A 27,917-nucleotide genomic window follows, 5' to 3' on the forward strand; every position below is an offset into this window, starting at 1 on the left:
TCCGTGGGGCCTCTAGGAATCTCCTGGGAGGAAACATGGCCTCCACCCGCCCTGTGATTTTCCCAATCGCATGCATTATTTGCTTTTACATTGATTCCTATGGGAAAAATTGCTTCTTACAAAATTTTCTACTTAAGAACCAGGTCACGGAATGAATTAAGTCTGTAAGTACAGGTACCACTGTATAAGTTTTTAAGATACAGCAAGCAATTTGCATTCCTTGGCCAGAACCTGGTCTGTTCGGACATTATGTTTCGGTTTTGTTTATCCACATGAATAGGAGATGATTACTCTCCTGTTTTTCTTAAAAGGGGGGGGGGGATTGTTTTACTCACGAGTAAGCAGCTCATTGTTACTTGCGAAGGCTGGGTCAGAACAGTTCTGTTCCATTTCCAATCAACCAGTCAGCGCCTTTGTGTTCCAACAGCTCCACCACCGCCTGTGGGCCTTGGATTTGCATTGCTCATCCCAAAGCCAACTTTAAAAATTAATTAAAATTAACCTAAATTAGGGCCAAATTATCCCCAACTTCCCCAGAAACAAAGGCCAAACCACCAGTATCATAGATTGAACACAATCCATACAAAAATTTTCATGGCAGGTTTGGCAAGCCACGGATCCCTTCCGAGAGGTCCCAAAAGAGGCGGCCTTGGTGGCTTTTGGGCCCAACCCATTTCAGAGTCTCAGCCAAGAGCATCCCAGCCATGGCAGGCACTGGGCCCCCTGGGCACGTGGAGACACTGAGGGGCCAGGCAACCCATCCTCCCCAGAGACTGATGCGAGAGAACAACCACAGTTGACGGGCTTGGTTTGGCAGTTTATTCAGACTTTAATATACATACAGGTAAAGGCCTACGAACCAGAGAGCACCTGTGCAGTGTGCAAAAGTTCCTACAACGTGTGCGATGGTCCCTGGCTGGTTAATACACCGTGGAGGTTCACAGGCCAAGAATGCAGAAACACAAAGAGCGCACCCACACGCTGAGGCTGGAGCAACTTCAGCTGAAGACTAACATGCAGAAAATGGTAGCACAAGACAACAAAAAACAAAGGCAGCCAAACTAGACGGCTTTACCTGGGGGTGGGGGGGGTGGGAAGAGCTGAGAGGGCAGGGAAAGGAAGGGGCTGCACTCCCCCAACCCAGACTGTTTGCCACCCCCGTTTGCCTGGCAGCAGCTTCTGCCCTCTTCCAAAGTAGCCAACCTCCCCCACCCAGTGACCACACGGTCCTTTCCTCTTGCCCACTTTCTCCAAAGGGACCTTCGGTTGGAGGGCGCCCCTTGGAGAGGGGTGTGATCCTGCCCTGCCAGCTCAGGTCATCCCCGAACCCCGCAAAAAATTGGGAGGGGGAGGAGGAAAGATCTGCTTTGACAAACAGCCCACAAAGCAGAACTCGGGATTTGGGCTGCGGCAGCTTTTACAACTGGGGGCCTGAAGAGACGGCTTGGTGGCATCCGAGGAAAGCTCCCGGGGGGCTCCAAAACAAAATGAAGGGCAGCAAGGTGGGTCGGACCCAGAGGGGGGCTGCTAAGGTGGAACGTTGAGGTGCGATCGCCCCCGTGGCTCTGAGTGCTAGCGGAGTCCAGCGCAATTCTCCCACTGCACCTGGGCAGGAAGCAAAATCGCCTGCGGACACGCAGGTGTGCCACAGGCGCCCCTGCATGTCTGCACGCATTTTCACTACCTGTCCAGGTGCAGTAGCAGAATTGCGCTGAACTCTGCTAGCACTCACGGCCACGGGGGCGAGCACACGCCACCGTTCTACCTTAGCAGCCCACTTCTGGTTGGACCCTCTTAAGGGAGGATTGTGATTGAGCGGGAAGGACCAGCAAGAGCAACATCCTAGACCAGGGGTAGGCAACGTTGGCTCGTCTATGACTTGTGGACTCCCAGAATTCCTGATCCAATTGTGCTAGCTCAGGAATCCTGGGAGTTGAAGTCCACAAATCATAGAAGAGCCAAGTTTGCCTACCCCTGTCCTAGACCAACCCCCCCGCCCCCACCAGCACTGAACGCTTCGCTCTCTTGCTCAACAGGAGAAAGCGAGTTTAGAGTTTAAACCATCACGGAGTCCATTGAGGGGAGCTAGGTCAAGGCCAGCCTCTTCCAACCATCCAGAGGAAACCAGAAGAACTTCTGGCTAGGGCTTGGTCAATCCAGGAGGGTGGCCTGTCTGGGAAGCTTTCAGCAGACCTGCTGGTCAGCTCTCGGCCCCCACAGGCCATGCCAGTCTTGAGTCGCCCCCGCCAGAGGAGGAGCTCCTTCAAATCTGGGTGAGGGGCAGGAATTTCTGGTAGTAGCTCTTGGTGACATCGATCATCAGCTCCTGCGTGCACTCGGGCAGTTCCCCTGAGAAGAGCCCTGGAGAGGACAGGGATGAGTGATTCGCTGGCCCTCCTGCCCTCCCCCTCCACCTGACCCCCACCCCCAGCATCTTTCCCCTTCCAGCTCACCTGGGCAGCCAGAGAAGATGGTGAAAGGCGGGACCACCGTTTCCGGGGGCAACACCGTGTTGTCAAGGATTCTGCAGCAGTCTTTCAGGACACACCTGCGACCCTAAAAGGACACCCAGACATGGAAGAGGTCATCCGCTGGAGCCTCTCGGTTTTAAGACCTCTACTCTGCAGCACCAGGCCAAAGGGAAGGAGCCAGCCTTAAGTTCCTGAGGGCTTTTAAAGCTTTCTTAAGATAAGCAGACATCAATGCCCAGAAATCTCACACTAGCTGGGAAATTATGAGAGTTGAACCCCACGTATCTTAAAAAGTTGATAAGGTGGAGAAATGGGACTTTGGGTGGTCTCTGTAATGTCAGCTACGAGCCAGGAACGATGTGTCAGGATCGGGGCCAACCTGATGTAATATTCCAAATTGCAAAGAGAAGAATTGTAATCAATGTAATAATTGTAAGAATGTAAAGCTGCTTATGTAATGTAATCTGATTGGCTGATAGAAGTATATATACATAGTGCACCTTTGTATAGATGTGGATTGGTTTGAAGGTATTGTGGCTTAATATGGGTTAGAGTGGCTTGTGAATTAATGTGGCTTTTGGTGGCTGAAGACTTGTAGCTGAATATTGCAACTGAGAATAGCAGATAGAGAATTGTGAGTACTTGTATAGTAACTTCTAGAATTAGTTACAGTACAAATAGTTAGTGTAGGTTTGCTACCAAAGAAGTAAATATACTGCTCAAAATAAATAAATAAAGGGAACACTCAAATAACACATCCTAGATCTGAATGAATGAAATATTCTCATTGAATCCTTTGTTCTGTACAAAGTTGAATGTGCACAACAGCAGGTGAAATTGATTGTCAATCAGTGTTGCTTCCTAAGTGGACAGTTTTATTTCACAGAAGTTTAATTTACTTGGAGTTTTATTGTGTTGTTTAAGTGTTCCCTTTGTTTTTTTGAGCAGTGTATTTTCCTAAGAAACTCTGCAATACGTGTCTTCAATTATCTTCAATTCGTTCCTGATATCCTGGTCTGAGGCAGGCTGGCTAGCTGTTTGGGCTATCTGGGTGGGCTAGCTTCTGCAAAACGTTATTCCAACATGATGAATGTTTTGGGGCTGATTCACGAGAAATGGAGGAAAGCAAGGAAGAAGTGAACTTGGAAGAAGCTCTAGGCCAGTGGCCCCTAACCTTTCGGGCACCATTGACTGGTTCCGTGGAGAGGTTTCACCTGCTGCCTGCATTCCATGGATGGAGCTTCACTTATTTGCGTGGGCCGGTTTCTGGCAGGCTACGAACCAGTGCAAGTCTGTGGAATGGGGGTTAGGGACCCCTGCTCTAGGCCAGCCAACAGAGCCTATGAAAAGCCTCCAAAGAGCCTGTAACTTTCTACAAAACAGCCCTCAATTTTGCAGTGCTTTTAACCCAGAGAACTGAAGCCAGGATGCCCAGTCCAGGGGGAAAGCATTTTGAAATTCCCTGATAGTTAAGGCGAAGTCATAGATGATGTCTTACCAAACGGCTAACTGAAGAAAAAACAATTGCTGCCAACCTGCCTTCCATTGAGGACCTGTAGACTGCACGAGTCAATAAGAGGGCTTTGAAAATATTGACTGACCCCTCGCATCCTAGACATAAACTGTTTCAACCCCTACCCTCAAAACGTCGCTACAGAGCCCTGCACACCAAGACAACTAGACACAAGAACAGTTTTTTCCCCGAATGCCATCACTCTACTAAACAAATAATTCCCTCAACACTGTCAGACTTTTAATTAAATCTGCACTTCTATTTCTACTAGTTTTTTCTCATCATTCCTATCACCCATTTCCTCCCACATAGGACTGTATGACTGTAACTTGTTGCTTGTATCCTAAGATTTTTATTAATATTGTTTCTTCATTGCTTATTTGACCCCTATGACAATCATTAAGTGTTGAACCTCATGATTCTTGACAAATCTATATTTTCTTTTATGTACACTGAGAACATGAGCACCAAAGACAAATTCCTTGTATGTCCAATCACACTTGGCCAGTAAAGAATTCTATTCTATTCTATTCTAAGACATGGAGAAATACAGTAGCTGAGGAAGCAAGTTGTTGCCTCAATTATGCTCATTTTTGCCAGGCAGCGCGATTTGGGGGTTTTTTTAACATGATTTTCCCTTGACGTTTAAACATTTTAATACAGTTTGGTTCCCTCCCAATTTATTCCTTTTTTTCATGAATTCCCTGATATTTTCCGAACCACCAATTTCCCCGATAATTCACTGATTTCCAGGTTTTTTTACTTTTGTCAGCCAATCAGTCACACAGGCTCTTGTGTTGCGCCACAAAGGAGGTGAACAAGCATTGTGGTTCCTGCCCCCTACAGAGCAGCTTGCTTAGTTAGTTAAGTGAGACACATTAGAAGTTAAGATTTGAGCCACACAGTTCTTTGTCACCTAAAGTCCAGCAACTACAGGAACTTACAATGACACAGTCCTTGCCTATATGGACATAGGAACCGATCTGAGCCGCATTGACAACACAATCCTCCTCAATGAAGACGTGATCCCCGATGTGCAGAGGGAAGAAGGCGACCCTGCGAAGAAAGGAAGACGGGAGTGTCTTCACCAGCATCCCTTCCATGCTCCACGCTGAACAGAGCCAGGCAAGATGAGAAGGGGCAGAATGCAAGAATCCCAAGCCCCCTCCCAACCCACCGGCTGCACTCAGGCCATCAAGCTGTGGAGCTCTTGAGGTTTCTTTTCTGCCACCTCCTCCCCTCCCCCACAGTGGCAGCCAGGGCAAGAAAGGGGAGGCATAGCCAGATGGGGAATTCTGGGAGTTGAAGTCCACACATCTAAAAAGTTGCCAGAGTTGAGAAACACTGCCCTAGATCAGGGGTCTCCAACCTTGGCAACTTTTAAGCCTGGTGGACTTCAACTCCCAGCATTCCCCAGCCAGGTTTGTCAATAAATGTTGCACACACAGTATAAAAACACATACGAGGGTCGCCCAGAAAGCAATGCACTTTTTTTTTCTCAGCCTACATTAATGGTATGAATGCGAAACTTCAGTTATACATTATTTGAATTGTCAGGAGTGCATGAATAAATTTTGCATTTCCTCAGACAGATAATGTAGTTGCAGCAGCGTTTTGAAATGGCGTGTCGTCATTTAATTTCTCATAAACGGTGTACAATTTATGGAGAATCTGTAGTCGACAGAAGAACGGTTAGTCGGGGAAGACATTTTGAGGATGACGAAGAGGCGATTTGCCCAGTGCAGAAATGGCTTCGTGACCAGAACAATGAGTGGTACCGAAAGGGCATACATGCCCTGGTGTCTCGCTGCTGGAAGGCCATAGAATGGGACGGAGATTACATGGAAAAATAGGGAGTGTAGAATAAACATCTTTCATTCTTGTGTGTAAGTTTCATTGTGCTCAATAAATAATAATAATAATCATAATAATTTATTAGATTAAGATTAGAAAAATGTGGTGCATTACTTTCTGGGCAACCCTCATATTATAACATAAATATAACACAGAAGTGTTATATTTATCAAAAATCATCCATAACATTTGTGTGTTCTATTTATAACATTTAGATGCTTTTATACATGTGCATGTCAGAATCACTCATTTCTCTCCCTAGTTATGTCTATCACATCATATATAAAGGGGCGTCTCGGCCATGGTGGCCTCTGCTGAGGGCCGAGGGAGCTGCCAGTCATTCCTGCTCACCCTTTGCTGAACTTCTTGAAGGGGGGACGGATGACGCTCCGGCTCTTCACCACGCAGTGCCGCCCTACACGCACGTTGGCCAGGTCCCCTCGGATGATGCAGTCATTCATGACGATGGTCTGGAGGGGCAGAGAGTTGCCTGGAGGGAGGGGCTGAGGGCCGTTGCCCTTTGAACCCTCTCCCTCTCCCCTCTGTCCCCCCCTTGCCCCCCTGGCTTTGCTGCCTCTTCCCCACTTCCTCCCCACTGCAGGGAGAGGCGGGGCGTTTGCGCTTTGATGTGTGGCCCCCTCCTCTCGTTTGCTGGCCCCCTTCCTACTTTTGCCCCTGCAGAGAGGGGTGGGGAGTTTGCCCTACGAACCCTGCCTCCCACACCTCCCCCTTTGCTGCCCCCTCCCCACTTCCTTCTTGCATGGAGGGAAGGGGCGTTTGCCCTTTGAACCCTGCCCCCCTCGCCTCTCCCTTTGCTGCCTCCTTCCCCTGCAGGGAGGGGCGGGGCGGTCCCTCCTTCCCGGGCAGTGGAGGGGTTGGTGGCCTCCGCCCGGGCCCCGCGCCGTCCCACGGTGGCGGGGGGCGGGAGTCTCACCTTGCCGTTGAGCACGATGTTCTGGCTCCCGCACAGCACCGACTGCCGGCTCACCTTGTTCCCGGAGGCCTGTCAGGGAGAGCTGCACGGTCACCGCGAGGCCTCCAGGCCGACACCCGCCCTCCCCTTCGTCCCCTCTCGAGAACCCGCCCCCGCCCCTGCCGAACTCCCGCGCACCGTCTCGATGTACTCGGACTTGTTGTAGAGCATCTCGCCCAGCTCCATGGCGGCGCCCGGCACGGCCCGTCCGCGGGAACGCCCACCGGGACCAGCAGGCTTCCGTACCTGCTCCCCGTCTGGCCAATCGCCACAACTCTCCTTTCGGCCGCCAATATCGCGGGTTTCCATTGGGCGCGGCGCTGCGGGAGGCGGGCCCGGGCGCTTGTTTTTTTTACACTGGGCGCGAAAAGGGTGCGCGCATACGCCGCGGAGGCGACCAAGGGTCCAAAGATGGAGATTCCCGGCTCGGCGGTTCTGACCCCGAAGCAAAAGGAGCAGGTGAGCGCCGCCCGGACGACCTTCCCTCTAGCCTCCGCCCGAGAGACCGAGCGAGCGAGCGAGAGGACGGGCAAGGCAACTAGGGCATTGCATGCCTCCCGCCCCTAGCCCCCTCGCCTTGCGCGCAGCCTGCGGAACTCCCCGCCACTAGATGCCCAAGGGGAGCGAAGAAGAAAGGCGCGGGGGCGGCGCGTGCTGGGCCCGGCTGAACTGGGCCAGAAAGGCTCCCCAGGGCAGAGAAAGGAGGCTCCTTGGGCTGCTGCGAGCTCTGTGGGTGGATGTTGGGGGTGGGAGATTCTCTCTGTGCAGGAGAAGAGGCCGCCCTCGGCCTGTTGCTAAGCTGGGAAGCGAAAACTTGCATTTCCTTTCCTGGTGGGATTTATGTTGATGTATCCTATGACTCTTCACTGTGTGATTAATGAGGACTTATGGTTTGTATCTACAAGGAGAACACATGCACCGAAGACAAATGCCTTGTGTGCCCAATCACACTCTGCTAATAAAGGAAAAATAAATTATATTCTGTATACATACATACATACACCTACATACATACATACATACCATGCTTCCCCCCAAAATAAGACCCTGTCTTATATTTTTTTGAACCCTGAAATAAGTGCTTGGCCTTATTGCCATGCACTCAAAAGTCTGATTGGGCTTATTATTAGCCGCTCCGAGTCTTTGGAGAGGGGCGGCATACAAATCTAATAAATAATAATGATAATAATAATGATCAGGGGATGCCTTATTTTGGGGAAAACAGGATGTCTGTTTGTCTGTCTATCCATCCATCCATCCATCCATCTAATCTATCTGCATAATAATGCAAATAACCAGTTGTCTGCAAGTAGTATCAATCCTTCCATTCCCCACCTTTCAGTCAGACCTGAAGAAGCTTCTGGGATGAGAAGTGAAATGTCTTCAAAGAAAAACCAAAATGTCCAGTTGCCTCCTGAAAAAAACAGCTTTGGGACAACCATGATCTGTATTACTGAGAATTTCCCTAGACATAAACCTAAATAAAGTTATATGGTTGCTATTTAAACCTTTCAGCTGCTTTTCAAGTTAAATATGCCAATGACTTAACAACCATTTTGTCTTCTAGCTGAAAGAAAAACTGGCCGTATTGAAAAGAGAATACAACAGAACGTTCCACAGGTTGCAGGTGGGTAAATAAAAGGGATTCTCTGCTGAAGGACAATCTCTCCATTGGGAGAAGGCTTGGGGAGGAACAATCAGCAGAAATTGACGAATTTCAACCTTCAGAACTGCAGAAAAAACAATGGCTGCCAACCTGCCTTCTATTGAGGACCTGTATATTGCACAAGTCAAAAAGAGGGCGGGGAAAATATTTACTGACCCTTCTCATCCTGGACACGAACTGTTTCAACCCCTACCCTCAAAACGTTGCTACAGAGCACTGCACACCAAGACAACAAGAACAGTTCCTGAACGCCATCACTCTACTAAACAATTCCCTCAACACTATCAAACTTTTTACTAAGTCTGAACTTCTACTTCTACTAGGTTTTTCTCACCATTCCTGTCATCCTTTTCCTCCCACTTAGAACTGTATGACTGTCACTTGTTGCTTGTATCCTTAAGATTTTTATTAATATTGATGGTTTCTTCATCGCTTATTTGACCCCTATGACAATCATTAAGTGTTGAACCTCATGATTCTTGATAAATCTATATTTTCTTTTATGTACACTGAGAGCATCTGCACCAAAGACAAATTCCCTGTGTGTCCAATCATACTTGGTCAATAAAGAATTCTATTCTATTCATATTGACGCATAAGAAAAACAATGGGCCTGCTCCCCTTCTTTGTTTCCACAGCGTGCTGAGAGAGCAGCGAAGGTTAAAAATCACATCAAGGAAACGGTTGCAGAGGAAAACCTGCTGCTTGGGCAGGAGAAAGCTGTGAGGAACCATGCAGGTAACATTGAGACCCCATCTGTTGGGCTCCTTCTGGAAAGAATTGGGGTGAGGGTCTCTGAGGGATCTTGAAAGGTAGCAGGGCCTAATTGACCCCCTCCGATGAAACCTGCTTAGCACTTTTGGGGAGGCCACAACTGTAGGCCAGGTTGGGGAGCTGAGACGATGCCGGGGTGGCGCAGTGGTTAGAGTGCAGCCCTGCAGGCTACTTCAGCTACCTGTCGTTCAGCAGTTCAAATCTCACCACCAGCTCAAGGTTGACTCAGCCTTCCTTCCTTCCGAGGTGGGTAATGTTGTGAATGATCTTTGCCTGTCTCAGGAAATGTGAGGAAATTCAGGAAATTTTGATTCTGCTGAAGAAAAAAATAAAGCCTTTAATGTTTTGAATATACACTGCTCAAAAATAAATAAATAAAGGGAACATTTAAACCACACAATATAACTCCAAGTAAATCAAACTTCTTTGAAATCAAACTGTCCACTTAGGAAGCAACACTGATTGACAATCAATTTCACATATTGTCAGCACATTCAGCTTTGTACAGAACGAAGTATTCAATGAGAATATTCCATTCATTCAGATCTAGGAGGTGTTCTTTGAGTGTTCCCTTTATTTTTTGGAGCAGTATACCTGTTACTAGTTAGCTATCTTTGGGGTAAGTCAAGTATTGTAATTATATACACAAGAAATTGGTTATTAATAATAAAAAACAAGTTCAAAGAACTAGAGCGTTGATGTGTCCATAGGCTGTTTATGTGGTACAGTTCAACTTGTATCACCTGATGTCTCTTGAAGATACTTTTATAATACTATATTATGATGAACCGAAGTGGCGCAGCAGGTAGAGTGCAGTACTGCAGGCCACTAAAGCTGACTGCTAGATGTGCTGGTCAGCGGTTCAAATCTCATCACCGGCTCAAGGTTGACTCAGCCTTCCATCCTTCCGAGGTAGATAAAATGAGGACCCGGATTGTGGGCGCAATAGGCTGCCTCTGTTAAAAAGTGTTATTGCTAACATGTTGTAAGCCACCTTGAGTCTAAAGAGAAGGGTGGCATAAAAAAATAGAATAATCATACAAACAAATAAATAAATACTCCCTTTTATAGCATTCCATCCCTTTTATGCTTTGCGTCAGGGGTCTCCAAACTTGGTAACTTCAAGACTTGTGGACTTCAACTCCCAGAATTCTCCAGCCGGCATAGCTGGGTGCAGAATTATGGGAACTGAAGTCCACAGGTCTTAAAAGTTGCCAAGGTTGAAGATCTCTGCTCTGGGTTATGGATGCTCAGTTAGAGTGCAGTACTGCAGGCTACTTATGCCGATCACCGTCTGCCAGCAGTTTGGCAGATCAAATCTCAGTAGGCTCAAGGTTGACTTAACCTTCCATCCTTCCAAGGTGGGTAAAATGAGGACCTAGGTTGTTGTGGACAATATGCTTACTCTCTGTGAACCACTTAGAGAGGGCTGTAAAGCACTGTGAAGCGCCATATAAATCTTAAGTACTATTGCTATTCTGCTGTGCTGAGGAAAGAAGCCACCAAGAACTTTGTCTTTTGCAGGAGACCTCAGTCAACTATCTCCAGAGCCCACAGAGGAGGGTCAGGCTGGCATTCCCTGCCCAGGCAACAGCGCAGAGACCACCCCTGTCCTATTTAAGTCCAGAGCCTTGGAAAGCAGCTTGCCAGGAACATCAAGCACCAGAAGGACCCATCACTCTGGCCGAAGGGTGCTCTTTAATACCGTGGAGCTGCCTCTGGCAAGGAAATGCAGCCGGCACTTGGCCAGTGAGACCTCTGGAGAGCCGAGCGAAATGCTCTCTTTGGCCGAGAGGGGAGAACTCCATGCAGAGCAGCCGAGGGGCCCAGGCGAAGGCCCGGCATCTCCATGCTTTCACGGAAGCAGCAGCCCCTTGGACCCTGGCCAGAGGAGCCCCCCCGAGTCCCCCCTGCAGGCCAGCCAAGGAGGGAGTGGCGATATTACTCCCACCATGTCTGATCTGGACTCTGCAGAGCAGGGCAGGTGGGGGCAAAGCAATATTCCTGGGGAGACGCAACAGATTCCTTCGTCCTTCCCACACTCAAGCGGATGGTCTTCACTTGACCCCCTGAGCCCAGAGGGGGTTTCTGACTGTCAGGACTCACCGGACGTCAGCATGTCGTGTGCCGGCGTGCAGAATGAGGAGATGGAAGAGGGCAAGGAAGATCCGGACCCAGCAATGACCCCTGGTGCCATTCAAAGAGATGGAACCGTTCCTGATGGGCCAAGAGAGGGCATGGAGACCGGAGCCCCCCCCAGCAAGGAGACAAGTGGGGAGGGCGAAGGGCACAGCTCACCCCCCCTGGGAGGGGTCGTCCCCAGTGAAGGGGTCCTGAGCTCCTGCACGGTGGTGGAGGGACTCATGTTCCCCCTGGAATATTATGTGCGGATGACCCGGCGACTCTCCAGGCACCAGGAGGAGGTGAACTTGGAGGCGGTCATTCAGAGCCAGCTGGGCAAGGGCAGGAAGGGACGGAGAGCCACCCGCAAAGAGCAGGCGGCCCTCCCAATCCGGCTCTCCCAGGAGCTCCCCAAAACTGACGACGGCCCGAGTTCCACTCCCAGGAGGCCAGGGGGCTCTCCTGGGGCGCCCGCTCTCTCTCCAAAGAGCGTCAGGTCCAGCCGCAGTCTGAGCAGGAGAAGCCTGAGGCTGAGGAGGAGGACCCAGCAGAGGACTTCCTCCAACACAGGTCAGTGTGCCGGGAAGTACAGCATTTGGGAGAACTGGAAGCTGTAAAAGAGCAACGGGATCGGCAGCCCTTCCCTTCAAAGCCAGACCTCCCCCTCCTGCCCAGGCATAGCCTCGATACGGAAAGCAGCAGCGGGACCCTTGCTGCCCTTCCTGGCAGTCAGAGGTGGGCGGCTAAGGTGGAAGGGTGACGTGTGGTTGCCCCCGTGGCTCTGAGTGCCAGCGGAGTCCAGCGCAATTCTGCTATGGCACTTGGGCACACCTGCGTGCCCTGCGTGATTTCGCTCCCTGCCCAGGTGCAATGCCATCATTGCGCAGGACTCCGCTAGCACTCAGATCCACGGGGCACACCGCTCCACCGTTCCACCTTAGCAGCCCACCCCTGCCAGCAATATTGAGTGTTCCGATTAGGGCTATAACATACAGGTAATTCTCATGTGGAGTTAGAGACTTTGCCCTGCCACAGTAGAATAGTATTAGGGGAAGTGGGAGGGGTGGTTGCATGAGAGGGAAAATTGCTAGCCACAACAAATTCCCTTCTTGGAGTCCAAGGTCATCTTTTGTTCTGCATCGACTGAAGTAAAGAGGAGGTCGGTGAAATCCCTGCACTTGGACTGGTCCTTGTGATGAACTTGTGGGTGTGGGGTTGGGGGGGGAATGAACCTTCACCTGGGTGGGGAACTGGAAGGAAGTGAGTATCGGGATGGCAACGGGGTGACCAACATGGTTCTGCTAATAAATCAAACCTTGGATGAGAGAATTGGACTGGGATCTGATTTATTTCCCAGATGCTATTTGGGGCGCCAACAGTCAGTTGGAGAACTTGGAAGGTTCCCCAAGAGCTGTCTCCAACACTCCGCAGCTTGCACTGGCTGCTGATCAATTTCTGGGTACAATTCAAAGTGTTGACCTATAAAGCCCTACATGGCATTGGACCAGAATACCTCCGGGACCGCCTTCTGCCACACGAATCCCAGTGACTGATTAGGTCCCACAGAGTCGGTCTTTGGGTCCCGTTGACTAAACAATGTCGTTTGGTGGGACGCAGGGGAAGAGCCTTCTCTGTGGCGGCCCCGGCCCTCTGGAACCAGCTCCCCCCAGAGATTAGGACTGCCCCCACCCTCCTTGCCTTTCGTAAACTTCTGAAAACTCATCTATGTCACCAGGCTTGGGGAAATTAATATACCCCTTAGCTATTATGATTTATGTATGGTTTGTTTGAGTTGCATGACTATTTTTATAAGGGTTTTTAAAATTGTTTTTTAACTATTGGATTTGTATATTGTGTATTGTCCTGTTGTGAGCCGCTCCAAGTCCTCGGAGAGGGGCGGCATACAAATCTAATAAATTATTATTATTGTTTTGTTCATCCTGCGGAAGAATTTCAGAGGGCCTGAGAAAAGGACTTCCCTGGGGGGGAAGCTGGTGGCTCTGCGGGCAGCAAGCACAGAGGCCGGGAGGGGCCCCTGGGGAGGGGTCTGGCCTTTATATATTTATTGTATTTATATGCTGCTCATTCCAAAGTGGACTAACAAATGAGATAAATATAATAATATCAATCACAAGTACATAATAAAATCAGTTATTATAAATAATAACTTTAAAAGAGCTATACACACAGCAGGCAATCTAATTCCAGGCCTGCCGGAAAAGCCAGGTCTCAATGGCTTTCCAGAATCTCATGACACAGTTGATTCCAAAGGGTTGGAGCAGCCACAGAGAAGGCTCTTCCCCGAGGTCCCACCAACCGACATTGTTTGGCGGACGGGATCTGGAGAAGGCCGACTCTGTGGGCCCTCACTGGCCGCAGCGAGGTGTGAGGGAGGAGGCGGTTGCGTAAATAGTCTGGCCCTGAGCCATTTAGGGCTTTTAAAGGTGATAACCAACACCTTGAATTGTGTTCGGAGACCGACTGGCAACCAGTGCACCTCACGTAAAGATGGAGTAACATGGGCATGACTAGGCATACCTGTTATTGCACAAAACCCACCTATATTGAAATCTCCAAACACTCTTCAAGGGTAGCCCCATGTAGAGCGCATTGCAGTAGTCAAGACGACAGGTGATGAGGGCGTGAGTGACTCTGCGGAGGCCAGAGCTCTTGAGCCAGCAGTGGGAGAAGCCCAGGAGGGGATGATGGGCCATGGTGTCTCCACAAAGGAGCCTCCTGAGCAGACCTGGAATTCTTATTCTTTGCCCCATATTTTGCAGACGGAGGACGCAGCCCCCCAGTGGGCTCCCCGGGACCGGCTTCTCCTGCCCTCCGGATGGTGGAGGATTCTGCGGCTTTGCCTCTCGTCCCCCCAAGTGGGGAGGGGTCCCGTCTCAGCTGGCTGCCTCCCAGCCTGCCGCCCCAAGATTTCTATCTGCCCGATGAGGATTTTGGCCGGCTGAAGTCCGAGAAGCTCCGAGTCTGCCCCGAGAAGCCGTCGGGCGTCTGGGATGTCGGGGGCTCCGTCAAGAGTTCTGCGAGCCCCCCTGACGAGGCTCCACCAGGGGAGGAAGCAGCGTCGGGACAAACCCTCCTGCCTGGATTGAAGGGGAGCCCCTCCGCTCTTTCTTCCCGCAAACTGCTCCTCTCCCCGGCCTTGGAAGGTGGACGGAGCCTGTCGCAAACCCCCGATTTTCCCCTCGTGGGGGCAACCCCAGCTTCCCTGGAGCCCTCCCCAAGCGTCCTCGGGGCCTCCCCTTTGCAAGCAGCAGGGCCTTCTGACCCAGGAAGGGCCACGGTGCAGCCTCGCTCGCCAGGCGCAGCTGGAATCAACAGGAAGAGCAAGGAAGAATCCGTCGACCCATTGGACAAGCTGCTGGAGCGTGGCAAGGAGCCCCCCAGGCAGGTAAAGGGGGTGCATTGGGGAGACCCAGGTAGTTGAGGCAGGACAACCTCCTCGGGGAATGCCAAGAGGGCTGCAGTGAAAATCTTTGCACACTGTGGGGCAGGGGTCTTCACTTTGGCAACTTTTTAAGACTTGTAGACTTCCAGAATTCTGGGGCTTGAAAGTCTACATGTCTTAAAGCTGTCAAGGTTGGAGACCCCTCTGCTGTAGAGCTTGTCTCTGCACCCCCCTTGGCTGCTTCCCCCCCACCCAGCCCCTTACAGGAGGTCACTCCTTTTCTCTCTTACTCTCCCTTCTCTACGGCTTCAGTTCTCCCAGTCCTTTGTCCCAATGACCATGTGGCCGGTCATTCTGCTCTGGTTTACTTTTAATTTAATTTATTGAACTTTTAAGCTGGCCCAACTCCTTGTGGACTCTGGACAGTGTACAGCAGTGATGGTGAGGCTATGGCATGGGTGCTACAGGTGGCATATGACGTCATATCTGCTTCATATCTAGTTCAGCTTCAACATGTGTGTGCCGGCCAGCTGATTTTTGGCTCACACAGAGGCTCTGGGAGGGCGTTTTTGGCTTCCAGAGCGCCTCCAGGGGGATGGAGGCGAGTGTTTTTACCATCCCCCTGCTCCAGGGAAGCCTTTGGAGCTTTGGGAGGGTAAAACATGAGCCTACTGGGCCCACCAAAGATTGGGAAACAGGCCACAGCCTTCAGGAAGCCTCTGGAGGGCAGGGGAAGCTGTTTTTGCCCTCTCCAAGCATTGAATTATGTCTGTGGGCACTTGGGCATGCGCAATAGCACGCCCATGCTCTTTCGGCACCCAAGGGAAAAAACGTTTGCCATCACTGGCATACAGTCATGATAAAATAATAAAATAAAAATCAGTAAACAGTATAACAACAGTGATAAAATAGCCAATTTAACACCCCCCCAAAAAATCACATTCATTCAACAGACATTCATATCTCTAGGGCCAGCAAGTTGTTTAATGGCCCCCAAGCTGCTTGCTTGTCGGACTACCAGGCTGCACCGTGGTGGACATCCGACCTTGCCATTTGTCTCCACAGAGCGGCCCAGTGGAAGAGATCCGGCGGGAGGCACCTGCGGGCACTCCGAGAGAAGGCAACTTGGAATTGACTTCAAAACTGAAGGTTTTAAGGGAGAAAAAACAGTTAAAAAACATTTATTTTGTATTGTTAGAAAAACAGGGTCACCCTGGTAATGGAGTATTTGTGGCACCCATCCTTGTCCTGGGAGGAAGGTGTTTCCTCTTGAAGGAGGCAGAGCCTTCGGGGCTTGTGGACTTCAACTCCCAGAATTTGCAAGGGGCACAGACACATTGAGTAGATCAGGGGTCCCTAAACTTGGCAACTTTAACACTTGTTGACTTCAACTCCCAGAATTTGCAAGGGGCACAGACACATTGAGTAGATCAGGGGTCCCCAAACCTGGCAACTTTAACACTTGTGGAATTCAACTCCCAGAATTTGCACGGGATACAGACACATTGAGTAGATCAGGGGTCCCCAAACCTGGCAACTTTAAAACTTGTGGACTTCAACTCCCAGAAATTGCAAGGGGTGCCGCCCCGAGTCTTTGGAGAGGGGCAGCATACAAATCTACATAATAATAATGATAATAATAATAATAATAATAATAATAATAATAATAATTTATTATTATTATTATTATTATTATTATTATTATTATTATTATTATTATTATTATTGAGTAGATCAGGGGTCCCCAAACTTGGCAACTTTAAAACTTGTGGACTTCAACTCCCAGAAATTGCAAGGGGTGCCGCCCCGAGTCTTCGGAGAGGAGCAGCATACAAATCTACATCATCATCATCATCATCATCATCATAATATAATAATAATAATATATTATTATTATTATTATTATTATTATTATTATTATTATTATTATTATTATTATTATTATTATTATTATTGAGTAGATCAGGGATCCCCAAACTTGGCAACTTTAAGACTTGTGGACTTCAACTCCCAGAATTCCCCAGCCAGCAACGCTCAGAAATCTGGGAGTTGAAGTCCACAAGTCTTAAAGTTGCCAAGTTTGGGGACCCCTGCTGTAGGGACAGCCACACCACACCTGGCACTGCAGCCGAGTGGGCATTGGGTGGAATGGATCCCTTTCTAGTCCAGCCCTTGATCCTGTGACGGGATCGCCCCGTGGCAGGCGCAGAAGGGGAGCTGGGTGCGTGGGCTAGAGTTCTTGCAGCTTCTGGCCAGGTTCTTTCCTGGGATGGACAACAACAACAAAAAAAGGGGCAACAAGAATAATCGAGGAAATGGAGCCCCTCCCTTATGAAACCAGGTTGCAACACCTGGGTCTACGGGTGCCCCTGCTTTTCCGTGCACGATCTCTCTACCTGCCCAGGTGCTTTAGCATCATTGTGCTGGACTCCACTAGCGCTCAGAGCCACGGGGGCGAGCACACGTCACCCTTCCACCTTAGCAGCCCCCCTCTGGATTCCATGTAACGCCTCTTGAGAGATAGGCCACAAGAGCCTCTTCAAGGCAGGGCCGCAGCTCTATGGCAGCCTCCAGAGCCTGTCCTGCACAAGGCCAAGGAAGCCGTCGGTCGGAGGCCGGAGCAAGAAGTCCAGGCGGGTTGGGTCCCTCTGGCGAGGCCTTGGGGGTTGTGCAGGCGGTTGGGGCAGACGGTGGGCTGTGGCCTTGTGGGTGTGGTTGCCTCTTGCAGGCTCCTTCTCACAATCCGACCTCCTTCCTGCTCTTCCTTCAGAATGGCTCCGGCTCCTGCTTGGTGGACATGAGCACTGTGTGGTGGGGAGCAGCTGACTTCGTGGAATTGTGTGTTGTGACGGCCGAGGAAACGTCCATTTCTCTCTGGAGGCCTCTGGAACTCGGCCAGTGGGGGACAGTGCACACCTGGCCCTTTGCAAAGGTGAGTGAGGCCGCTGTTGGGGTGGTGTCACGTTGGGCCTGCTGCTGGTGGGTGTCCCTTACACACACACACACATACACACACACACACACACTTGCAGTCTGCTTGCCTGCCTCCCTATGCGCAAAATTATGGGTTGCCTGGTTGCCTGGGGTGCGTTTAATATCTCCAGGACTTGGCTCTGTGAATGGTTTATTTTTCTTATGGGTAAAAACCTTAAACTTTAGAATAGATGTCCTGACAATAGAATAGAATAGAATAGAATTCTTTATTGGCCACACAAGGAATTTGTCTTTGGTGCAGATGCTCTCAGTGTACATAAAAGAAAATATAGATGTCAAGAATCATGTGGTACAACACTTCATGATTGTCATAGGGGTCAAATAAGCAATGAAGAAATAATATTAATACAAATCTTTAGGATACAATACAATATCTATTAAAGTTTGTTGCATAAAAAGCAAAACCAGAAACACACAGCTGACTGATTCAGCTGGATTCACAAAACCCCTCCACAAACACAGCAAGAGATGAATTTACAATACCATTAGCAGAGTTCTAAGCAGTTACAGACATCAGAGAACAGTCAGTTTCATTTCAGCAGAGTTCAGAGTAGAAGAGTAGAGAGTGGAAACTGAGCCACGCCCACTCTTAAGCTTCCCAGTTTGGATTCTCTGCACAGACTCAGAAGTGTTTAAGCTCCCATTGGCGGACCGAGTTGCTATGCCTATTCATTGGCTGACCTTGTTAACGTGGCTGTCCCAGTCATGAATATTCTAATATTTATGAATAATATATTGTAAGAAAGAAATCCAAGAGACCAGGAATAACAAAAGCAAAAACTTTATTTTGAACAAAATCAAAAGAACAGATCAATATGCCTATTGAGACCGAAAAAACCATGGGAAAAGACCATGTGTTTCTAAGGTATCTAATCTATACAGAATATAGCATTTTAATACATTTTTCACTCCCATATCCTTCCATATTCCACACCCTTAATTTACTCCCATATTGGGGTGGTTCCGTAATGATTCAACATTTTCACTCCTTTTTTGGGGTGTATCTCCCTCAACTATTTGGAACTTCCCAGAGTTCCTCCATCATTGATATTCATACTTTTATTGGTCCTACAGTTAACACACAATTTCCACAGCTCCTGTTCATTCTTTCCAAAGGTCATTTGCACCTGTGATACACTTCCCATATTTCTAGAGGAGCAGATCGTCTCCTTTTATAGGAACAGGGTTATTCGAGACAATTAGGTTACAGGGCCTTATGATATTTCTTATAAATATGATGCAATATTACTTTGCATTTTTATAAAGTGTCTGATGCTGTAAAACTATAAACTAAGTTTGTATTATTGTAGAATGAAACAATTGCATCGTTTATAAATGAATGAACAGCTAATCCTAACGCCAGCCATGGGCGCCCCTGCGTGTCCATGCACGATTTCGTAACCTGCCCAGGTGCAATGGCATAATTGCACTGGACTCCCCTAGCACTCAGAGACATGGGGACGAGCACATGTCACCCTTCCACCTTAGCAGCCCACCTCTGAATGCCAGAAAGGTTGGCAAGGGTCTCGCTGCAGCTTTCCGTATCTAGGCTATGCCCCAGGTGGAGGAGGAGGTCTGGCTTTGACGGGAAGGGCTGTCAATCCCGCTGCTCTCTTTTCCAGCTTCCAGTTCTCCAAATAGTTCCCCTGTCGGGGGCTCATAGCGTGGTGTGCGCAATGCTGGGGCGACTGGAGACAGCCGAGATAAGGCAAGTGCGGATTACAGGGTCTTAGCTTGACGGAGTTTGCAGAAGGGGCAAAATCGACGGCTCTGATTAAAGCGGAGACCTCCGACCTTGGCAACTTTAAGACTTCAGCTCCCAGAATTCCTCAGCCAGTCTTAAAAGTTGCTAAGGTTGGAGACCTCTGGATTAAAGGGCATAATTAATCTTGTTTCTGCTTGGAAACCGCTTTTGGAATTCATGCTTGAGGTGGGCAGGGTGCCCAGCAAACCTGGAAAACGGAATTATCAGGGAAATTGGCGGTTTGGGAAATATCAGGGAATTATAGAGGGAATTTCTGAAAAAAACTGAATAAACGGGTGGGGGGGGGGGATGTTTAAAAGTCAGGGAAAAATCATGTAAAAAAACCCACCCAGATAGAGCTCCCTGGCAGACTCAAGCAAAAATGAGCATAATGATAGCAAAAACTACCGATGTTTCTCCACGGCTTAGCTGTTTGGTATGACGTCATCTACGACCGTGCCTTAACTAGATTGCAAGTTACAGGGAAACGTCAGGGAAATATAAGGGAATTTCAAAATGCTTTCCCCCTGGACACCCTGGTTGGGGGGAAATGACGTTGAAATCCGCAAGTCTTAAAAGTTGCCAAGTTTGGGGACACCCCCCCTGCCCAAGATCCTAGCAGACGTCTGTTCTTCTAGGCTGTTGTTCCACTCTTCTGAAGACGGCTGTGCTAAAGAGGAGCTGCTCAAGGCTGGAAACATAAACGCTGTGCTTGGTCTGACCGATAGGAAGCTGGTCAGCAGCTGTTGGTCACTGCAAGGCCAAGAAGTGGAAATCTTCTCTTTCTCTGAGATGGGAAGGTAAGGAGTGACTGGCAGGGATGGCGAAACTTTTTCCCCTTGGGTGCCGAAAGAGTGTGCACGCACGCTATCGTGCATGCATGAATGCCCACACCCATAATTCAATGCCTGGTGAGGGTGAAAACAGCTTCCCCCACCCCCAGGAGCCCTCTGGAGGCAAGAAACAGCCTGTTTCCCAACTTCTGGTGGGCCCAGTAGGCTCATGTTTCTCCCTCCCCAGGTTCCAAAGGCTTCCCTGGAGCCAGGGAAGGGGAAAAATATCCTCCCCCATCCCCGGAGGCTCTCTGGAAGCCAAAAACGCCCTCCCAGAGCCTCTGCAAGCCAAAAATTAGCTGGCCGGCACACAAATGCATGTTGGAGCTGAGCTAGGGCAACGGTTTGCATGCCAGAAGATATGGCTCCCTGTGTCGCCTCTGGCACCCGTGCCATAGGTTCACCATCACTGAGCTATGGGAAACCTCTTGGGAAGAGCCCCAGTTCAGTAGACCTCTAAGAAATAGACAACATCAATACGGCAGGGAAAGAAATTGGACTCGGGACGTGATCTGGACAAGGGTGAAGGCGGCAGGGGTGGGTTCCACTTCCCTACTGGTTCGCATTGTGTCAGAAGTGCGCCTTTTGCGCATACGTCACACTGGGGAAATGAGCCTCTGCGCATTCGCAGAAGCCTTTACATGTGCGCAGAGGGTTCTTTGCCAGCCACTTTCGGGGAGCGGCGGATTTGAGGGTGTGGCCATCCGCCCATTGCTGGCGGTTAGGCGAGAGGGGGCAAATTTCCACCACCGGGGTGGGCGATCCGGTTCAAACTGGCAGCAACCCACCACTGGCAGGCGGGTAGCACATTTGCTGAGAGCATCTTGGCAGTGAGCTCATTTTCCCTGCTGTAAACGGAGTGCTGAAAATCAGGAGAAACTTGGTTTTGCGAGAAGCACAAGGGGGGGGGGGGGCTTGGTTGATCTCTCCCCTCCTGCCGTTATGTGTTGTAGGAGCCACCAGAGGTGGGCTTTGATGCCCCCGGAAGAGACGGTCTTGGCTTTTGCCGATGTGGCTGGACTGCAAGAGGCTCTGCTTGGAATGACCGCCATGAACTGCATCGTTCTCTGGTGAGCTCACGGGCTGCTCCACGGACCTTTCCTCTGGCCTGGCTATTTTTCCTTATTAAAATTCTGACTCAGTTCAACGAAGATGTTGCAGTAGATAACACATATTATTATTATGATGATGATTATGATTATTAGATTTGTATGCCGCCCCTCTCCGTAGACTCGGGGCGGCTCACAACAGTAACAGTAAAATATATAACAAATCTAATAATTTTAAAAATCACTAAAAACCCCTTATTAAAAAAAGAAACATCCACACAAACATACCATGCATAAACTGTATAGGCCCGGGGGAGATGTCTCAGTTCCTCCATGCCTGGCGGCAGAGGTGGGTTTCACTTCAGCTATTACTTCAGCTTCAACCACAACAACACTCGAGCACATACCAGATACAGTAAACTGCTCTACACTCGACTGCAGGAAATACGACTTTAGTAACCGAGTAGTTGATGCAAGGAACTCACTTCTGGACTCTATAGTATCATCACCTAACCCCCAAAACTTTACCCTTAGACTCTCCACTGTTGACCTCTCCCGATTCCTAAGAGGTCAGTAAGGGGCGTGCATAAGTGCACCAGAGTGCCTTCCGTCTCCTGTCCTAATGTTTCTCTTACTAGTATCATGTATATAAACATTGTTATATCTTTGTATTCCACAAATACGTATGACAGAAACAAATAAAAAAATAAAAATAAATAAAAATAAATATGTATAAACTATATTGCTATTGCAAAAAAAAATGCTCAGTGCATAAATGAAAAATATATAAAATAACTAAAAGTGGTGGAGGAGTGAAATAACTGGGGGGGGAAGGGGAAGAAACTCAGAAAACTAGGAATAAAACAAAAATTCTAGTATCTCCAGTACAAGTTTTAATTATGTGTACATATAGATTTTTGAAATTCAGATTTTTAAAGTTGCCTTAGGCTGAGACCATGCAGAACTAAATATTATCCTCTCCAGCCTTGCCTCTCAAGCGAAACAGAGTTGACATGCTCCATTGAACCAAAATAAATATCTGATTCATATTCACACCCTTATTTATCAAATTTCAAAATTAAAAAGCTGCATTTTTGGTTTAGCAATGCATAGAGCTGTATGAGAACAGGTAACTTCCTAGAACCTAGTTGATAAAAACAATAATATCTAACCTGCTTCCTGGAGTTGAGAGTTCTCCATGACTGGAGGTTCCCGAGAAGAAATTGCTCAACCGTTTATCCTGGATGCTATAAGGCTCCTGCCTTGGGCAGGGGGTTGAACTAGATGACCTCCAAGGTCTTTTCTGGCCCCAGGGTTCTGTGTTCTAACTAACAAAGGAACTTTTACCAGATACGATCATAACATCTGCGGCATAGAAAGGATGACAGCTTACTGTTTCTGAAAACCCTTTGAAGAGTCCAGCAGATGTGAACAAAGATTTGTGCTGAATCAAATGAGTCTTTAAATTCCATTTCATTAGAGGGAGAAATGAATTACCGTATTTTTCAGAGTATAAGACGCAACTTTTTCCTCCCTAAAAGAGGCTGATAATGGAGATTCAGGGTGATCCTCCCTCTGTAGCAGTTGCTAGTTGATTCTATACACTATTCGCAGCTAAAAGCAGCCTCTGCTTTTACCTGGTAAAAAGACTTTGAGCAGGAATTCACCACCGTTTTCTCCACTCCGCTGTGATGTCAGCTTCCGTCTTTGAGAAACACTGATTTATTGGGATTGCTTATTTGATCAATATTATGTCCAGTCAACGAAGCAGTGGAAGTGATGTGCCGGTGCCTGGAGGATGTTGGGGTCTGGATGGGGGTCAACAAACTCAAACTCAACCCGTATAAGATGGAGTGGCTGTGGGTTCTGTCTCCCAAGGACAATTCCATCTGTCCATCCATAACCCTGGGGGGGGGGATTATTGACCCTCGATCCACAGCTCACATTAGAGAACCATCTTTCAGCTGTGGCGAGGGGGACATTTGCCCATGTTCGCCTGGTGCACCAGTTGCGGCCCTACCTGGATCAGGACTCACTGCTCACAGTCACTCATGCCCTCATCACCTCAAGATTCGACTACTGTAACGCTCTCTACATGGGGCTACCTTTGAAAAGTGTTCGGAAACTTCAGATCGTGCAGAATGCAGCTGCGAGAGCAATCATGGGCTTCCCAAGGTATGCCCATGTTACACCAACACTCTGCAGTCTGCATTGGTTGCCGATCAATTTCCGGTCACAATTCAAAGTGTTGGTTATGACCTATAAAGCCCTTCATGGCATCGGACCAGAATATCTCCGGGACCGCCTTCTGCCGCACGAATCCCAGCGACCGATTAGGTCCCACAGAGTTGGCCTTCTCCGGGTCCCGTCGACTAAACAATGTCGCTTGGTGGGTCCCAGGGGAAGAGCCTTCTCTGTGGCAGCCTCAACCCTCTGGAACCAGCTCCCCCCTGAGATTAGAACTGCCCCCACCCTCCTTGCCTTTCGTAAACTCCTTAAAACCAACCTCTGTCGTCAGACATGGGGGAACTGATATAACTTCCCCAGGCCTATACTGTACTGTTTATGTATGGTATGTTGTGTGCATGTTTTTTAAATTATGGGTTTTTAGTTTTAATTATTAGATTTGTATTGTACATTGTTTTTTTCCTATTACTGTTGTGAGCTGCCCCGAGTCTACGGAGAGGGGCTGCATACAAATTTAATAAATAAATAAATAATAAATAAATTATTACTTAGCAGGGTCTCCTTCTCGGGTCTCTGCTGGGCAGCCAAAGAGACCAGCAATCCTACTGCCGGAAACTCCTCCAGGGCTGAGCTTACGGTGGCCTTTTTGCCTTTCACAGGAACCTGGGAACCGGGCAGTTGCTGAGCAAGATTCCGGTGGGGTGGTCCTTCCCTGCGTCCGTCTGCCACAAGGCCTACTCCGATTCGGTAGGTGGCCCCGGGCCCCGGTGGGAAAGGCAGGGGCCTCGTGGCCTTCTCTGCTGCTGAGCTTTGCAGCCCTTGCTTTGGTTTCCCCCGAGAGCACCGTTGAGGCAGGAGCGGGAACGGAGGGGGGGGGGTCGTCGTTTGCAGAAGGAGGTGTGGCTCTTTTGCCCAGGTTCCCCTGGTGCACCAGTTGTGACCCTATTTGGACAGGGAGTCTTTACTCACGGTCACTCCTGTCCTTATCACCTCGAGATTTGACTTCTGCAATGCTCTCCACGTGGGGCTACCTTTGAAGAGTGTACGGAAACTTCAGATTGTCCAGAACGCAGCCGCATGAGCGGTTATGGGCCTTCCAAGATATGCCCATATTTCTCCAGCACTCCACGGACTGCATTGGTTGCCGATTGATTTCCGGATACAGAAAAGCAGGCAAAGAGGCAAAGCAGAGACTGACCTTGGATTGAGGGCAGCCAAGGGAGCCCCTCTGTTTCTGGAGGGACTGGGATGAAAGATATTGGCTGGGCCTGCACGTGGGTGCTTTAATTTTATAAGCAGCCTTCTTCTGTTTTTTGGAAATGATGTACAGTGGTACCTCTACCTAAGAACGCCTCTACTTAAGAACTCACCTTCTTCCTTCAGCAGCAACTGTCCTCCTCTTCTTCCTCCTCCTCCCACTGAAATTCTGAGCTTTTTTTTCCTAATGGGTTTGCCCGCATTATTTGCTTTTACATTGATTCCTATGGGAAAAATTATTATTATTATTATTATTTATTAGATTTGTATGCCACCCCTCTCCATAGACTCGGGGGGGCATACAAATCTAATAAATAAATTGCTTCTACTTACAAACTTTCTACTTAAGTACCTGGTCACGGAACGAATTAAGTTCATAAGTAGAGGTACCACTGTATATTAGGAGGGTCTATGTATATATATATAGTGTGTTTGTGCTTTATAGCTTCCTGTGGGCAGTCTTATAATATAACATATTATAATATATATGCCTATATATAAGCCTAAATTATATTGCTTTGCTTCAGATCCTCTGAATAGAGAAGGCAGAAGCAGAAAAAAATCACCACCTTAATGACTCAATCGATTGAATCGATCGATTGTCCAAGATATAATTGAGAGGCAGTTTGGTGTAGTGTTTAAAGGCCTACAAACAGGTGGGCTCTGAATTCTAGCCCTGACTGATAGATTAAGAGGACTTTGTCCTAGTCTAGACTTCTCAGACCCAGGAAGCAGAAAACAATAGCAATAGCATTTAGATTTATATTTATTTAATATAAGTGCTGCCCTTCTCGAAGCGACTCTGAGTGGCGTACAGCCCTCTCGAAGCAGTTAGCAGAGCGCCAGCTTCTTGCCCCCAACAATTTGGGTCCTCATTTTACCAACCATGGAAGAATGGAAGGTTGAGTCAACTTTGAGCCTCCTGAGATTCGATCTGCCAAACTACTGGCAGCCGGTGATCGGCAGAAGTAGCCTGCAGTACTGCGCTCTAACCACGGCACCGCCGAGGCTCAGTGACAACCATTTCTGAAAAAGTTGGCAAAAAGTCTGGGCAGTCTCACTTGAAGGCACATGAAAAGAAAAAAAAGGGGGGGGGAGGAATGTTCAGGCAGTATCCAGAGCCGATAGCCACCCTCCCCTCAGCTGCCCAGCCCCCTTGGTGCAGCCCCGGGTTCAGTGTTGTTACGAGCCACTTTGTGAGTGTGTATCTGAAGCATCGCAGGCTTGCCTGACCGGTGGCAGAGCTTGTTAGTATACCGTATGTAAAATATGTTGGGCGTTGCAATACATAGGCTAACAATGTAAAGTTTGAGAATGTACCTTTAAGAGACATGTGCTGGTTGGCCATTAGAGGGAGCCAACCATGTTCCTCTTGGGGGAGTTTGTACTAGAGAGATTTATATTTGCTGTGTGTATACTTGCTGTGTATGATAATCTGGTTTGTAAACCATTATTAGGATTATAAATGTATGATATTGGACTGCATAACTACTATTTTTGCCTATTTGTATATAATAATGTTCTATTTTGTGCTAAGTCTGATTCATTGACTAACTAACCCTCATTGCTACATTAACTCTACTTAAAGTTTGTTGAAGGTTTATTATATTACCTAGACATTCTAACAGAACCGATGTCCCCCTGGGTCTTCTCTGTCTTGCGGATCAGGGCCTCCTCTTCCTGGTCTTCAGCCACCCACACGCCAAAGACAGCCAGCAGCCTGGGAACCCGGCCTTTCAGGTCGTCGCGCTCAATCCCAAGACCGCCAGAAGCTCTGGAGTGACGCTTTTGACCCCACCGCCCGGCATCCAAGGAAGGCAAGGCGGGACGGGGGTGGTGGTTGACCACACAAAACCCAGCAACTTGTAACCAAATTAATTTAACAGTGGAAAACACTCCCTTCTCCATGGGCGCCCATGTGTGTCCGCATGCGATTTCACTCCCTGCCCAGGTACAGTAGCAGAATTGCGCTGGACTCCACTAGCACTCGGAGCCACGGGTGCAAGCACACATTACTGTTCCACCTTAGCGGCCCACCTCTGGATTCACCCAAGCAAACCATGTAGGGCTTTATAAGTCATTACCAACACTTTGAATTGGGTCTGGAAACCAATCGGCAACCAGTCCACAGCGCGCTAGAGAGACGTGGGCGTGTCTGGGGAGGCCCATGATTGCTCGCGTGGCTGCATTTTGCACGATTTCCAAACACACTTCAAAGGTAGCTTACACTTCTGTCCAAACAACTATCTTTATTTATTCATCAAATTCATATGCCCCCCACCTCTCCTGTCCCATGTGTTGTAAATCTAAAGTGTGCCCCAAAGCCTGCAGCGTCCCAACATCTCTCTTTCTGGCCGTTCAGGTACTTGGAGCGTGACGTGAAGGGCTCTTCAGCAGCAGCTGTCCTCACATCTGGAACCATTGCGGTGTGGGATTTATTTCTGGGGCAATGCACTGCCTTGCTTCCGCCCATCTCTGGAGGCAGCTGGTCCCTGGCCAGGTGGTCAGTCACAGACGCCTGCCTACTGGCTGGGCAAGAAGATGGCTCGGTTTACCTCTACAGGTACACGGGGGGGCTCCAGCCAGGTTGAGAGACCTGCGGAGTCACCGTCCCACCTTCCAAGAACTCTGGAGCCGAATCCCTCGGAGGGCAGTTCAGGGACACGTCAAGCTCACCACCGTGGCATTGTGAAGGTGCCCTCAAGGCGATCCAGTTTTGTCAAAGGGACTCAGAAACGGGCGTGGTCACACAACCCGCCTGGAATATTTCTTCTGCAAACGAGCCAGAATGAATAGGAGCTACTGGTTGGCTAACGTTTCGCCTCTTTTGGAAGCAATTGCCTCACACCTGTTAAGAAAAATGAAACTGATAAAAGCAAGCGACACATATCGTTGGCTGTTCTTAAATCCGTGGTGATTTTTTTGTAAAAACTTTAGAAGTGACACAGGATATCATTGACCATAGAACAGTGGTTCTCAACGGGGGGGCCGGGACCCATTTAGGGGTCCAATGACCATTTCAAAGGGGTCACCTAGAACCATGGGAAAAGAGAAATTCCAGGTCCCCGGAGAGGGGCG

General features: G+C 48.8%; 2 protein-coding genes across 3 annotated transcripts; one reads left to right on the top strand and one right to left on the bottom strand.

The window, feature by feature from the left end:
* Positions 1-805: 805 nt before the first annotated feature.
* Positions 806-7,229, bottom strand: DCTN5 (dynactin subunit 5). The gene is made up of 6 exons (XM_070760899.1): positions 6,950-7,229; positions 6,773-6,841; positions 6,190-6,308; positions 4,929-5,040; positions 2,454-2,556; positions 806-2,361 (listed from the first exon to the last, which is right to left on the bottom strand). Exons 1-6 carry the CDS (start codon positions 7,118-7,120, stop codon positions 2,264-2,266), a joined length of 672 nt encoding a protein of 223 aa, XP_070617000.1. The 5' UTR covers positions 7,121-7,229; the 3' UTR covers positions 806-2,263.
* Positions 7,127-27,746, top strand: PALB2 (partner and localizer of BRCA2). 2 transcript variants are annotated; one of them, XM_070760897.1, is made up of 13 exons: positions 7,127-7,270; positions 8,379-8,438; positions 9,116-9,215; positions 10,776-11,942; positions 14,153-14,778; positions 15,841-15,924; positions 17,546-17,707; positions 19,392-19,477; positions 20,152-20,313; positions 21,300-21,416; positions 24,242-24,329; positions 26,508-26,656; positions 27,202-27,746. In XM_070760897.1, the coding sequence occupies exons 1-13, from the start codon at positions 7,223-7,225 to the stop codon at positions 27,428-27,430; spliced, it is 3,078 nt and encodes a 1,025-aa protein (XP_070616998.1). In that variant the 5' UTR covers positions 7,127-7,222; the 3' UTR covers positions 27,431-27,746. The 2 variants fall into 2 exon arrangements, with proteins under 2 accessions (XP_070616998.1, XP_070616999.1); XM_070760898.1 differs by lacking the exon at positions 8,379-8,438 and having other exon boundaries at positions 7,149-7,270.
* The last annotated feature ends 171 nt before the right edge of the window (positions 27,747-27,917 follow it).

Source organism: Erythrolamprus reginae, chromosome 9 (genome assembly GCF_031021105.1).
Source record: "Erythrolamprus reginae isolate rEryReg1 chromosome 9, rEryReg1.hap1, whole genome shotgun sequence".
Taxonomy (NCBI): Eukaryota; Metazoa; Chordata; class Lepidosauria; order Squamata; family Dipsadidae; genus Erythrolamprus; species Erythrolamprus reginae.